General features: G+C 52.8%; 1 protein-coding gene across 2 annotated transcripts; it reads right to left on the bottom strand.

Annotated features, from left to right (window-relative positions):
- Window positions 1-7,623: 7,623 nt before the first annotated feature.
- MED29 (mediator complex subunit 29) lies at window positions 7,624-12,552 on the bottom strand. Of its 2 annotated transcripts, none has more exons than XM_066348241.1 (4): window positions 12,198-12,552; window positions 11,267-11,325; window positions 10,919-11,003; window positions 7,624-7,917 (listed from the first exon to the last, which is right to left on the bottom strand). In XM_066348241.1, the coding sequence occupies exons 1-4, from the start codon at window positions 12,411-12,413 to the stop codon at window positions 7,636-7,638; spliced, it is 642 nt and encodes a 213-aa protein (XP_066204338.1). In that variant the 5' UTR covers window positions 12,414-12,552; the 3' UTR covers window positions 7,624-7,635. The 2 variants fall into 2 exon arrangements, with proteins under 2 accessions (XP_066204338.1, XP_066204337.1); XM_066348240.1 differs by having other exon boundaries at window positions 7,673-7,987.
- Between the last annotated feature and the right edge of the window lie 110 nt (window positions 12,553-12,662).

The following is a 12,662-nucleotide window of genomic DNA, read 5'->3' as shown; positions in this document are numbered from 1 at the left end:
AAGCTGCGGCCGGCTGCCGGAGCGGGCCTTTTATAGAGAGAAAGGGGGCGTGGCCACTAGGGGCGGGTCCGGGGGCGGGGCGAGGAGGGCGCTTCCCGGACGCGCATCCCCCCCTTGCTGCCCGCCCAGTTTGGGATGGTCCCCTTCCGCCCAGACCCCGTTGGGACGTGCCAGTGCAGGGCCCACGGGCAGCCGAGGCCCGACGAGGAGTGCGTGGGGTGGGAGTGTCGACCCAGTTTTCAAGGCTGGAGACTGAGGTGTCAGAAAGGGAACTGGGACGGAGGTGCGAGCAGGGATCCAGGGAGGACTTGACAAGGACGGAGGCCGGGGCAGTGGGTGGGCGTGCGCTTGAGAGACCAACCCCGGCTGGGAGAGGCACGGAGAGAGCAAGAAACCAAGAAATGTAGAAACGTAAAGAGAAACACTCACAGAGACACAACAGAAGGAGGGAGAAACACATTCAGGGAAGCATACGAATAAAAGGAAAGACAGGGTAAAAGAAGTAGGGAGACAGAAAAGACATGAAGAAACAGTCCCAGGGACAAATTCAGAGCGAGAAGTTGGAGGGAAAGTCACATAAACAAAAAGAGGGACAAACACACACCCTCAAGACAGAAATCTGCAGGAACAAAATAGAGAGAGGAGACCAACAGGCCTGGCAGAAAATTCTCTAGTGAAACCTGCTTTGGTCTCACTCTCAAACAGCCCAGACCCGGAGTCCTTGTCCCTACCCACCCCAAATCGCGAGGAGAAGGGTCCCTGATACTTGGCAAGACTGGAAAGGGGCATCCTTTCCCAATGCAGAGCCACTGTAGCCTCTCACCCTCCCACAGAGAGTGACTCTTCTGATGGCCAGGCACCATTGTATGTATGTCCTATGAAAGTGCTTTGCTTTTATGTTAACTCAAGGACGAGTTGTTGGACTCATTTTACACATGAGACACCCAAGAATAGAAGCCAAGTTACTCTCCTAGTTGTATTTAGTAAATGAAATCGTGTTGTTTGTCCTCTGAGAAAACTCAAGATTGGAAAGGGTGAAATCTTTTATAATAGTGGAGGGTTGCCTTGATGAAAAGCTGTTTTGAGATGGAAGAAATGGGTCATCCCCAACTGATGGTCTGATGGGTCTCATAGAGGTGTTCCTTGAGGAAACTCTAAACTTGCAGGGATCACTCCCCACATTCGCAAGTTGTTTACTGTCATGGGGTTTCCTGTGTGAGAACTTTAATATCTGGGAAGAAAACTCGTTTCTTAAGGGTGTCTTGGTGTGCTGACTGCCCTGGGTGAAAAATTTGGGGCAGAAATAATAGCCACGGAGTCGAGTTATGATGGTGCAAAGTTCACTCTTGCAGGCTGTGACTATGGGCTTATATTGAGGTGGGGAGATACGGCCAGGCACACGGACCTGCCTCCTCGGACAGAGTTCAGGGGAATCCCTGGTGCAGCGCTTTCTGGTGCCGAGGGGCCTTCCCGGCTGGTCCCGTGAGCTGGGCGACTGCGGGTAGCTTTGGCACGGTTGCAGCCTCCCGCTCGCCCGTGACTCACTCGTAAGGGGCGGGGGAAGGGGGCTTCCTGGAAGCCGTGACGAGGACGCTCAGCCCGGACGACTGGGTTCCTCTTCTGTAACCAGGGCTCCTGTCGCCTGTAAACAGAAGCTTGAGGACAACGGGAAAAGGGTGAAAGGGGAGTTGCCTGGCACCCGCCTCCCGGCCGGGCTCCAAATCCCTGTGCTGCTCGTAGGGTGAAGTCGCCGGGAAAGTGGGAGGTTGGGGCACCCTGGGGTCCTCGGGGCGCGGCTTGGCTCCGGACGCAGTCCTAAAGAAGGGATTCCAGTTTCGATTCCCTGGAGACTGGGAACATTTCCCATCCCTGAGTCAGGCTGACCCCCTCCACTCTCCCATGTGCTGAGTCATCCACCCCAAGAACCTGGACACTTGGGATAGTGAGACTCTCTAAGAGGTTGGTTGGGGGGCTTCATACAGGGAAGGACTGACCACCCACCAAAACACAGACGAGTTAAGCCCAGAAGCCCGGGCCTCGGCCCCTCCTTGTTCAGATCTAGGGGTCCGGTCCTCCAAGCCACCTCCACGCTCAGACATCTCGGTTTAGAGCCTGGCCCCATCCTTCATCAGATCCTAGAGTCTGAGCCCCCAGCCCTTCTCACCGACTTAATAGCTCGGCTCCCATCCCCCTTCAACTATATCTTGGCCTCAGGAGTCCCAGCGTAGGAGGAAGTTCAAGGCAGGACTCCTCCCCACTCCCCACGTAGCCAGCGGGAAAATCCGTGGCACTAGCAGCGGCCGGGAATCCCCTCTGGAATGACGGTGGGGAAGGGGATGGCCGGGGTCCCCCGCCGGGCACAGGGGGCAGGTCCTGGGCGGGCGGGAGGAGGAGGAAAGGGGAGGAAACCAGAAAGGCTAAAAATACAGCGAGCACTTCCGGCCTAGGGGGAGGGGAACGGAGAGCAGAGTTTCCAGAAAAACAAGCGGGGACGGGAAACGCGGAGGTGTGAGAGCCAGAGCGAGTGCGTGGGCGAGTGGGCCTGTGTACCCAAAGGCACGTGTGCCCGGTCCGGTGTGCGCCTGGCGTGACGGTGTTAACTGCGCGGGGCCACCGGAGTACGTGTGTGTCTGACACTGTGAAGTGTGAGCGCTGCAGGTGAGAAGGTGTGTCCCTTGGCGTGACTGGGTGAGACCTGGGATGCCTGCGGCCCACTTTCCTGTGTGAGGTCTGTGTCTTCCCGTCCCACTTGACATGACAATAAATGTGTGAAACCGCTGGAGCTAGTATAAGTGACTATACTGTATTTACTTCAACAACCTTGGGGTGTGGTAGTATGTACTCAACCCTCTCTGAGGTGGCATTCATGGGAATCTGTGACAATGTGGGATCTGGAGTAAGGGTATGACTGCCCTCTTGTGCGATGAAGATCTGTGCACACACTTCAAAGTTGAGTGTGTAAGTATCTGTGAGATTATAGGCAGCTGTGGCTGTGTGCAAGGTCCCTGCAGCTCAGTGTACTGAATAGTGTAAAATGTCTGTGTCCTTATTTCAGGGGGGTGTCACTGAGAACATGCTCGATGCGGTTTCTGTGGCCTAGTCACAAGGCAGTGAAACTGGTGAACTTTGGTTTGTGACGTCTAGAGTGCACACGATGGGAAGGGTGGGAAGGGCGGGTGGTGCGTGCCCCGCTCCATATCAGTTTCTGCTGGCCTCTGTGGGCAGACTAGACACTCAGGCACACTCACTGGCACCTGGGAAACTTGATCTCTCCCCAGCCAAGGCTGCTTTTGATAATGTTGAGCTGAGAGCAGGGCTGAGTCAGCCTGCGATGGGCAAAGTCTGTGATGGGGTGCGAGATAACAGGTTAAGTGGTGGTTAGAGGGTTGTTTTTATATTTACATTGTTGAACTGTTCCTTTAGTCTGTTAGTGGGGTTGTGCTGAGGCCCTGGGGACACTATGATTGTAGGATGGTGGGTTATGCTAGTCTTAGCTGGGTGGGTAAGGTATGAATGTGCCTGTGTCCCCTGAAGTTGTGCTGTGTGGCTGTGTTATCTCATGCACACCCTTCCCTGACGTGTATGGTTGTGTACCAGGCTGTACAATCTCCGTCTGGGTTGAATAATCTAGTAAAGATCTAAACCAAGGTACTTCATAACCTGCCTAGACTTCTATCCCAGCCCCTTTATTGTAGTCCAGCTCCACTGTTCTTTAAACACACCATCACATTCCTGCCTCAGGGCGTTTGCACTTGCCATTCCCTCTCCCTGGAAAGTTCTTTTCCCCAATGTCCACACAACTTCTTTCAAGTCAGCTTTCTTAGCAAGCCCTTCAAAACCTGTCTAGGATTTAAAAAACTTTTGAAATCTTGCTATTTAACAAATAACATCTATTTACAAATAAGTATCCATGGACTACCCAACTTCTTAAACTTTCTCAATAAAGTAACAGGTGCCTTGAAGGGGGTGGAAGGCCTCCAACTGTGCCAGTAACCCTTGGCTCAAGCTAGTGACCTTTAGTCTCAAGCCAGACACTATGGGATCATGTTTATGATCTCACGCTCAAGCTGGGGACCCTACACTCTAGCTAGTGACCTCAGGGTTTCTAATCCGGGTCCTCAAGTGTCCCAGGTCAATGCTCTATCCACTGAGCCACCACCAGTCAAGCAGTCTTTTTTTTTTCTTTTGTATTTTTCTGAAGCTGGAAACGGGGAGAGACAGTCAGACAGACTCCCGCATGCGCCTGACCGGGATCCACCCGGCACGCCCACCAGGGGACAACGCTCTGCCCCTCCTCGACCAGAGCCACTCCAGCGCCTGGGGCAGAGGCCAAGGAGCCATCCCCAGCGCCCGGGCCATCTTTGCTCCAATGGAGCCTCGCTGCAGGAGGGGAAGAGAGAGACAGAGAGGAAGGAGAGGGGGAGGGGTAGAGAAGCAGATGGGCGCCTCTCCTGTGTGTCCTGGCCAGGAATCGAACCCAGGACTTCTGCACGCCAGGCCTACGCTCTACCACCGAGCCAACGGGCCAGGGCGTCTTTTTTTTTTTCTATTAAAAATCTTTCCCCAATTAAAAAAATTTTTTTAAAAAGTTTATTTTATTGATTTTAGAGAGGAGTGAGAGAGACAGGAACATTGATCTGATCTGTTCTTGTATGTGCCCTGACCAGGGATCAAACTGACCACCTCTGTGCTTCAGCATTGATGCTCTAACCAACCGAGTTATCCAGTCAGAGAAATCTTTCCCCACTTTTAATCCCAATTTTCATCAATCATTAGTTTTTTTTTTTAATTTTTTTTTTTTTTAGATTTTATTTATTCATTTTAGAGAGAAGGTACACAGGGAGAGAGAGAGAGAGGCAGAGAGAGAGAAGGGGGGAGGAGCAGAAAGCATCAACTCCCACATGTGCCTTGACCAGGCAAGCCAGGGGTTTCGAACCAGCGACCTCAGCATTCCAGGTCAATGCTTTACCCACTGCGCCACCACAGGTCAGGCAATCATTAGTTTTTCATTGCACGTTGCAACACCTTAGTTGTTCATTGATTGCTTTCTCATATGTGCCTTGATCGCGGGCCTTCAGCAGACCAAGTAACCCCTTGCTGGAGCCAGCGACCTTGAGTTCAAGCTGGTGGGTTTTTTTGCTCAAACCAGATGAGCCCGCGCTCAATCTGGCGACCTCTGGGTCTTGAACCTGGGTCCTCTGCATCCCAGTCCGACGCTCTATCCACTGCGCCACGGCCTAGTCAGGCTTTTTTTTTCTTCTTTTTGCATTTTCCTGAAGTTGGAAACGGGAGCCATTCTAGCACCTGAGGCAGAGGCCACAGAGCCATCCTCGGCGTCTGGGCCAACTTTGCTCCAATGGAGCCTCGGCTGCGGGAGGGGAAGAGAGAGACAGAGAGGAAGGAGAGGGGGAGGGGTGGAGAAGCAGATGGGCACTTCTCCTGTGTGCCCTGGCTGGGAATTGAACCTGGGACTCCTGCACGCCAGGCTGACGCTCTACCACTGAGCCAACCGGCCAGGGCTATAAGTGGATTTTTCAATAAATATTGTATTTTTCCTTCCTTATGATTTTCTTAGTATTCACATGTCCAACTATACCTCAGTCTTCTGAGTGTATGTACCTAACGTCGATAAATCTCCACCAGCACGTTATAGAACCCCATGCATTTTTAGTTGTGCACAGATAATTGCATCATGTTAGGTGGAAATATGATTTTGTTCTTGTACTTAGAGATTACAGTTACTGAGATATGTATGGGCACCAAATTGACAAGGACTAGATTACAATGGTCAGGTTTTTTTTGTTTTGTTTTTGTATTTTTCTGAAGCTGGAAACGGGGAGGCAGTCAGATAGACTCCCGCATGCGCCCAACTGGGATCCACCCGGCACACCCACCAGGGGGTGATGCTCTCTGCCCATCCGGGGCGTCGCTCTGTCACAACCAGAGCCATTACAGTGCCTGAGGCAGAGGCCACGGAGCCATCCCCAGCGCCCGGGCCATCTTTGCTCCAATGGAACCTTGGCTGCGGGAGGGAGGGGAAGAGACAGAGAGGAAGGAGAGGGGGAGGGGTGGAGAAGCAGATGGGCACTTTTCCTGTGTGTCCTGGCCGGGAATCGAACCCGGGACTTCCGCACACCAGGTTGGCGCTCTACCACTGAGCCAACCGGCCAGGGCTACAATGGTCAGTTTTATGTGTCAACTTGGCTAGGCTACAGTCCCCAGTTATTCAAACGCTGATCTAGATGATGCTGTGAAGGTATTTTGTAGATGTGATTAAACTCCATATTCAGTTGACTTTAAATAAAAAAGATGTTCCTAGATGACCTGGGGAGTCAGATGGGGGGCTGATTCAGTCAAATAAATGGGTAGAAATGTGGTTTCCCTAAGGAAAAATTCTACCACCTGTGGACAGCAGCTTCAGCTAGTGACCCAGAGGTCTGCTGCCCTTCCTGAGGGCCTGTCCTATTTGCCTGACACACACACTCACACCCACACACCCACAGGTGGCCATTTCCCAGGACTCCAGTGGAACTTGGGCTTTGTGTGCATCACAGGTCTCCATGGTCCCAGGGTTTCCTCGCAGACGTGGGGTCCAGGAGAGGAAGCCTCTGGGTGGTGATATGGGAATCAGGGCACAGAAGGTGTTGGGAGGGCCAGTCCCCCAATGAGGTTGACTCGAGCCTTTCACACCCCACCAGCTGGGCCTAGGCTGGTAGCTCCACCCTGCACCTGCCCAGTCCTGAAGGCCATGATCACTGAGCTCCCTAAGAACTTGCTCTTAGAGAAGAGGGGAGCCTGCTGGGGCACTACCTCCTCAAAGCCCCCTCCCCAAGGCCTGCTTCCTGGAGCAGCTGGGGCCAGACGCCTGGGTTCTTCCCTAGGACTGATGATTCACCCCTTCTGGGGCCTTTTCACTTCTCTTTTGGGGCTAAAAATATAGGGACCCAGGCACCCAGCTGGGCTAGGCTTCACCATGAATTGCACAATGCCCTCAGTTTAAGTGCTGCTGACGCAGGCCCTGGGTATGGGTGGAGGCCCGAGTTGTTCCCTAACCAGGCATGCTGAGGTCAGGACTTAGACCCTTTACTTCTCCTTTCCTGGGTCAAGGACACGGAGGCTGGGCTGACACGAGGTGTGCCTGGGATCCCTGGGCTTGGCTGCAGCCCCTGGAAATGAAGCTCCCTCCCCTAGCCCCAGGTCTCCCAGGGGTTCTGGCACCCAGAATCTGGTCTCCTTCACAGACACAGAGTCCCAGTGAGGAGCTGGGGCACAAGACAGGAAAGGGGAACTGAGAGAGAGAGAGAGAGAGATGGTCACAGACGGGGAGACACAGCACCACAGAGGCAGAGAGAGACACATGAACAGAAAGAGACTAAATCAGGCAACAGACAAATGTAGCAAACACAGAAGGGACCGGCTAGCAAAGGAGCAGATACTGAGACCATAGTGGGACAGAATCAGTAAGGACGGAGTGAAATAGGTCCACTTAGGGTTTCAAACCCAGGGCAGGTATTGGAAATGCTCCAGGAAGAGGTCTGCCACAGGCAGGAAGTCCACTCTCCCTAAGCCAGCAACCTGCAAAGCCGCTCCCCTCCCTTCCCTTACTAGCCTCTGCTGCCCTCTGCTGGCTGCCACCTAAGAGCTCAGGCAGGAAGAAAAGTCAAGACACAAAGATGCTTTAAGGCCACTCTTCATTCTCTCCCATCCCTCTCCCACAGCCTGCCCCACTCCCAGCCCCACTAGCTTACAAGGCACCCCCAGGGCCTGTAGGTGGTGCAGGAGTCTTCCCCGTGACCTTGTTGGCACAGTCCAGTAGAGCGGTGTGAATGTCCTTGGCACAGGAGATCTGGGCTTTGATGACCGCCAGGTACTGAGGGTAGGGTAGGCTGTCAGGCTGTACTGCGTCTGGCTTGGTGGCTGTGGGCACCAGCGCGGGAGAGTGCTTGGCACTGTCGCAACTCTGTGACAGGCACTCATGTGCCAGGCGCTGTGGACAGGCAGGCAAGGTGCAGCATCAGCCTCCCTCGAGGTATGCCCAACCCTACCCTAAGGGCCAGCCTGGCCTCTGGACTCCTATGTACTTACTCTACCCAAACCTCAAATGCAGCAATTCCCGTGGCCCATCTCCTCTCATTCTCATGCCCTCTTGGGGTTGTCTTACCTCCACTGCTCAGTGCCTACCTCTGCAATGACGACAGTATGTGTGTCCCCTCCTCCCCTGAAATTCCAGAGTTTTCACATACTCCTCTCCCAAATTGCTCTTCTTCCTGGGTCCCTAAGGGGTGACCCTATTATTCTGACTAGAGTCCCGGGCCTCATCCTGGAGGCTCTTCCTCCCACAACCCATCAGTTCCATGGTCTGTATACAAAACCTCTCCCACCTGCCTTTCCCCACTCCCTCATGGCCCTGCCCTGGTGGAGTCTTGCCCATTGAATCCTGACATGGCCCTTTAACCCATCTCTCATTTGGAAGCCAGAGGCATATTCTTCAAAAAAGCAATGGGGCCAGGCCATGGCCAGTTGGCTCAGTGATAGAGCATCAGCCCCACGTGTGGATGTCCCAGGTTCAATTACTAGTATCAGTCAGGGCACACAGGAGAAGTGACCATCTGCTTCTCCACCCACCTCCCTCTTCTCTCTCTCTCTTCTCCTCCCACAGCCATGGCTGGATTGGTTTGAGTGCATCGATGCAGGCGCTGAGGATGACTCTGGGGAGCCTCTAACTCAAGCACTAAGAATAGCCCAGTCGCAAGCATGGCCCTAGATGGGCAGAGCATTGGCCCCACATGGGGGTTGCCAGGTGGATCCTGGTCAGGGTATATGCAGGAGTCTATCTTCCCTCCTCTCACTTGGAAAAAGAAGAAGAAGAAAAAAAGGTCCAATGTTCTTCTTTGCTTGAAACTCTGGATGGCTTCCCAGCACCCTGAGGGCTATATTCAAAATTCAACAACCTTGGAGCAACCCCTCTCTTCCTTCTCTAAGGCCATACTTTGCTTTCTTCTCCTAAACTCTAAGGGTCCCCACAAACCCTGCTACCTGGGGAGCAGTGGGCTTTAAAGCCTTTCCGTTTGCCTCGATAACTTTCTTTCCTTAGTCTAGGCAGCCCAGTCTAGGCACATTCCTATCTTCTATCCTAAGCTTTTCCTTTGTTTTCATTCTAAAAAAAAATCTTACCACTAGCACTTAACTGTATTTCATGACATTCCTAAAGGGAACTTAAAGCAGAGGCTGTTCCTTTTGGTTGGAATGCCTTTCTACCACTACCAGCTTTCCTAAATTCTGACTTTTTCTTCAAAATCCAGTTCAAAATAATGAGGACAATGATACTACAAAAACAATGAAAATGAGGCCTTGGTCGGTTGGCTCAGCGGTAGAGCGTCAGCCTGGCGTGCAGGAGTCCCGGGTTCGATTCCCAGCCAGGGCACACAGGAGAGGTGCCCATCTGCTTCTCCACCCCTCCCCCTCTCTTTCCTCTCTGTCTCTCTCTTCCCCTCCCGCAGTGAGGCTCCATTGGAGCAAAGATGGCCCGGGCGCTGGGGATGGCTCTGTGGCCTCTGCCTCAGGTGCTAGAATGGCTCTGGACGCAACAGAGCGAAGCCCCAGAGGGGCAAAGCATCGCCCCCTGGTGGGCATGCCGGGTGGATCCCGGTTGGGTGCATGCGGGAGTCTGTCTGACTGCCTCCCCGTTTCCAGCTTCGGAAAAATGAAAAAAGAAAACAAGCAATGAAAATAATATTTCAGGAAGCATTTTCCATGTACCTAGTACCATATTAAGTACTTCACATGCATGAACTTGCTGAGTCTTTCCTGAAAATTCATTTTCCAGAGAAGAAACCCAAGGCTCAGAGATAGAGGTTGGTGGTTCACCTGATTTCAGAAGCTGTGCTCTTAAAGACTTGACCTCCTCTAAATTTCTGGCCTTCTTCCATTTACTTTTTTTTTTTATTTTTAGATTTTATTTATTCATTTTAGAGAGAGGAGACAGAGAGAAGGAGGGAGGAGCAGAAAACATCAACTCCCATATGTGCCTTGACCGGATTCGAACTGGAGACCTCAGCATTCCAGATCAATGCTTTACCCACTGTGCCACTGCAGGTCAGGCCTGGCCTTCTTCCATTTGGGGGGGGGGGTATTTTTCTGAAGTTGGAAACGGGGAGGCAGTCAGACAGACTCCTGCATGTGCCCAACCGGGATCCACCCGGCATGCCTACCAGGGGGCGATGCTCTGCCCATCTGGGGCATTGCTCTGTTGCAACCAGGGCCATTCTAGTGCCTGAGGCAGAGGCCACAGAGCCATCCCCAGCGCCCAGGCCAACTTTGCTCCAATGGAGCCTTGGCTGCAGGAGGGGAAGAGAGAGACAGAGAGGAAGGAGAGGGGGAGGAGTGGAGAAGCAGATGGGCGCTTCTCCTGTGTGCCCTGGCCAGGAATCGAACCCGGGACTCCTGCACGCCAGGCCGACACTCTACCACTCCTTCTTCCATTTTTGTTATTGCCTCAGCTCCCATGTGGTCTTCACCAATGGCCTTCCCCGAGCCACTCTCTCCCAGGCAGGGACAGATAGATGCCTTCTCTGGGTCCACAACCCACTGAGTTTCCCTTATTGAAATCCTGATCTCTCTAACTGTGACCCCACTTTCATCTGAGCCCTGACTTCTGAAGCCTGGGATTGTTCCCATCACTGCTGTTAGTGTTCTGAGCCACCACTGTTTGGGGATATATGTCACCCCACTGAACTGGAAGCTCTGTGAGGACAAAGATCAGGGCAACACTGTGTCCTCAGCATCAGATGAAGCACAGGCCTGGCCTGCAGGAGGTGCTCAGTTATGTGCTTGTTGACTGACTGAATGAGGATTCCTTAAGACTCACAGACTGGGCCAGGGTTGTGGTCCATCACCCAATGTCTAGGAGGCTTCTTACCAGGCAGAGCTCCAGCTGGTCACAGAGTGCGTAGAACTCCTCCAGACACTTGTCAAAGCGCTGTATGGGTCCATCACTGCTCTTTCTACAGCCCAAGAGAAGAAGGAAACTGAGGAATGGATTTCCATCCTCTGGGACACCAGTTTCTACCCAACTGGGTATCATCAGGAAACCAGGTAAAGGCCTAGGAGCCCTGAGGCAGGGACTAGGGGATTGGTAATAGTAGAAGAGGCGGAAAGCACAAGGCCGGACTAGGGAATTGGACTTGAAAGTAGGAGGAAGGGTGGGGGATGAGTTTCTAAGACTGGGGTGGAGACAGGGCAGCCTGGGAAATGAGGCCACACTCACTGTCCGTTGTCAATGTTAGTGTTCTGAATCAAGTTCTGGGCGGCAACCTTCATCAAAGTCTAGTTAAAAAAAAAAATGCGTGAGATGGAGAAACAGAAGGGGACATTTTTGGTAACCCACACTCTTCCTGAAGATCCAATCAATCTCAGGCTTCCTCTTCACTTGACATCTCTCCTCTTGTAGCTCCAGAGTAACTCCTGCCTCCATTCCTCTATCTATAACAATAAACATCCCTATTTTCCCAGAGGCCCGCTCTCACCTGCGTTGTCAATCACCTCCCCACATACCTTAAGAGTCCTCCCCCACCCACCAATCACAAGCAGAATCTCTCTGTACCAGCCGTCCTTCCCTCAAGAGTTTTTTGTTTGTTTGTTTGTTTTTACAGAGACAGAGAGAGTGTCAGAGAAAGGGACAGACTGGAACGGAGAGAGATGAGAAGCATCAATTATCAGTTTTTTTGTTGTGGCACTTAAATTGTTCATTGATTGCTTTCTCATATGTGCCTTGACGGGGGAGGGGGGGGGCTACAGCAGACTGAGTGACCCCTTGCTGAAGCCAGCGACCTTGGGTCCAAGGCTGGTGAGCTTTTTCCTCAAACCAGATGAGCCCGCGCTCAAGCTGGCGACTCGGGGTCTAGAACCTGGGTCCTGCGCATCCCAGTCGAACGTTCTATCCACTGCGCCACCTCCTGGTCAGACTCCCTCAGGTTTCAAAGGCCAGAAGCTGGTTTCTCCTTTAAACTCCCTCTCACTCCAGCTCCGGCCAATCCCAGGCTCAACATCCGCGTAGCTCACACGAAGACCAACTTCTCACTCCCTTCCCTTGTCTAATGTTCCATATGCTTCCTCCTTGCCTAAGCAGCCCGCTTCGTCCTGTCCCTTAGAGTCAGAGAATCAACCCCGTTTGCTTCTAGAAGCTCCCGACAAATCACCTGCAGACTCTCCTTCAGCTGCGGGATGAGCATTTTATAGCGCTGCACAGGATCGAAGTCCTGTTGCTGTTGCTGCAAAAGCCCGCTCTGGGCAGACCCCACCAGTTGTGTCGGTGGTTGTGGCTGCTGCTGGGTACCCGAGCCACCCACCGAACCTGGACCCGATACACCAGCAGTGGAGGAAGCCGCTGAAACCTGCTGCTGAGAGGTAGCCATCTTCCTTATTTAGCGCGCCGGAAGTGCGTCACAAGTGCGTCGCCCAGGTTTCTTCTGAACGTCTTAGTCTCTAGGCCCCGTTCGGCAAGTTGGAGCCACTCAAACAATTCATCCAATGGAAGGAAAGAAGGCCCCGACTCAGCTCTTGATTCTCAAACCCGACGTCCAGACTGATGTACCTATTCACCAATCATTAAAGGTTTTCCTCTCGCTCCGCCCCTTACCCAAACGCTGACCAATCCGGGTGTG

The sequence above is a fragment of the Saccopteryx leptura genome, chromosome 9 (assembly GCF_036850995.1).
Source record: "Saccopteryx leptura isolate mSacLep1 chromosome 9, mSacLep1_pri_phased_curated, whole genome shotgun sequence".
Taxonomy (NCBI): Eukaryota; Metazoa; Chordata; class Mammalia; order Chiroptera; family Emballonuridae; genus Saccopteryx; species Saccopteryx leptura.
The sequence above is the reverse complement of the archived record's forward strand: the minus strand, read 5'-3'. Positions and strand labels throughout refer to the sequence as shown.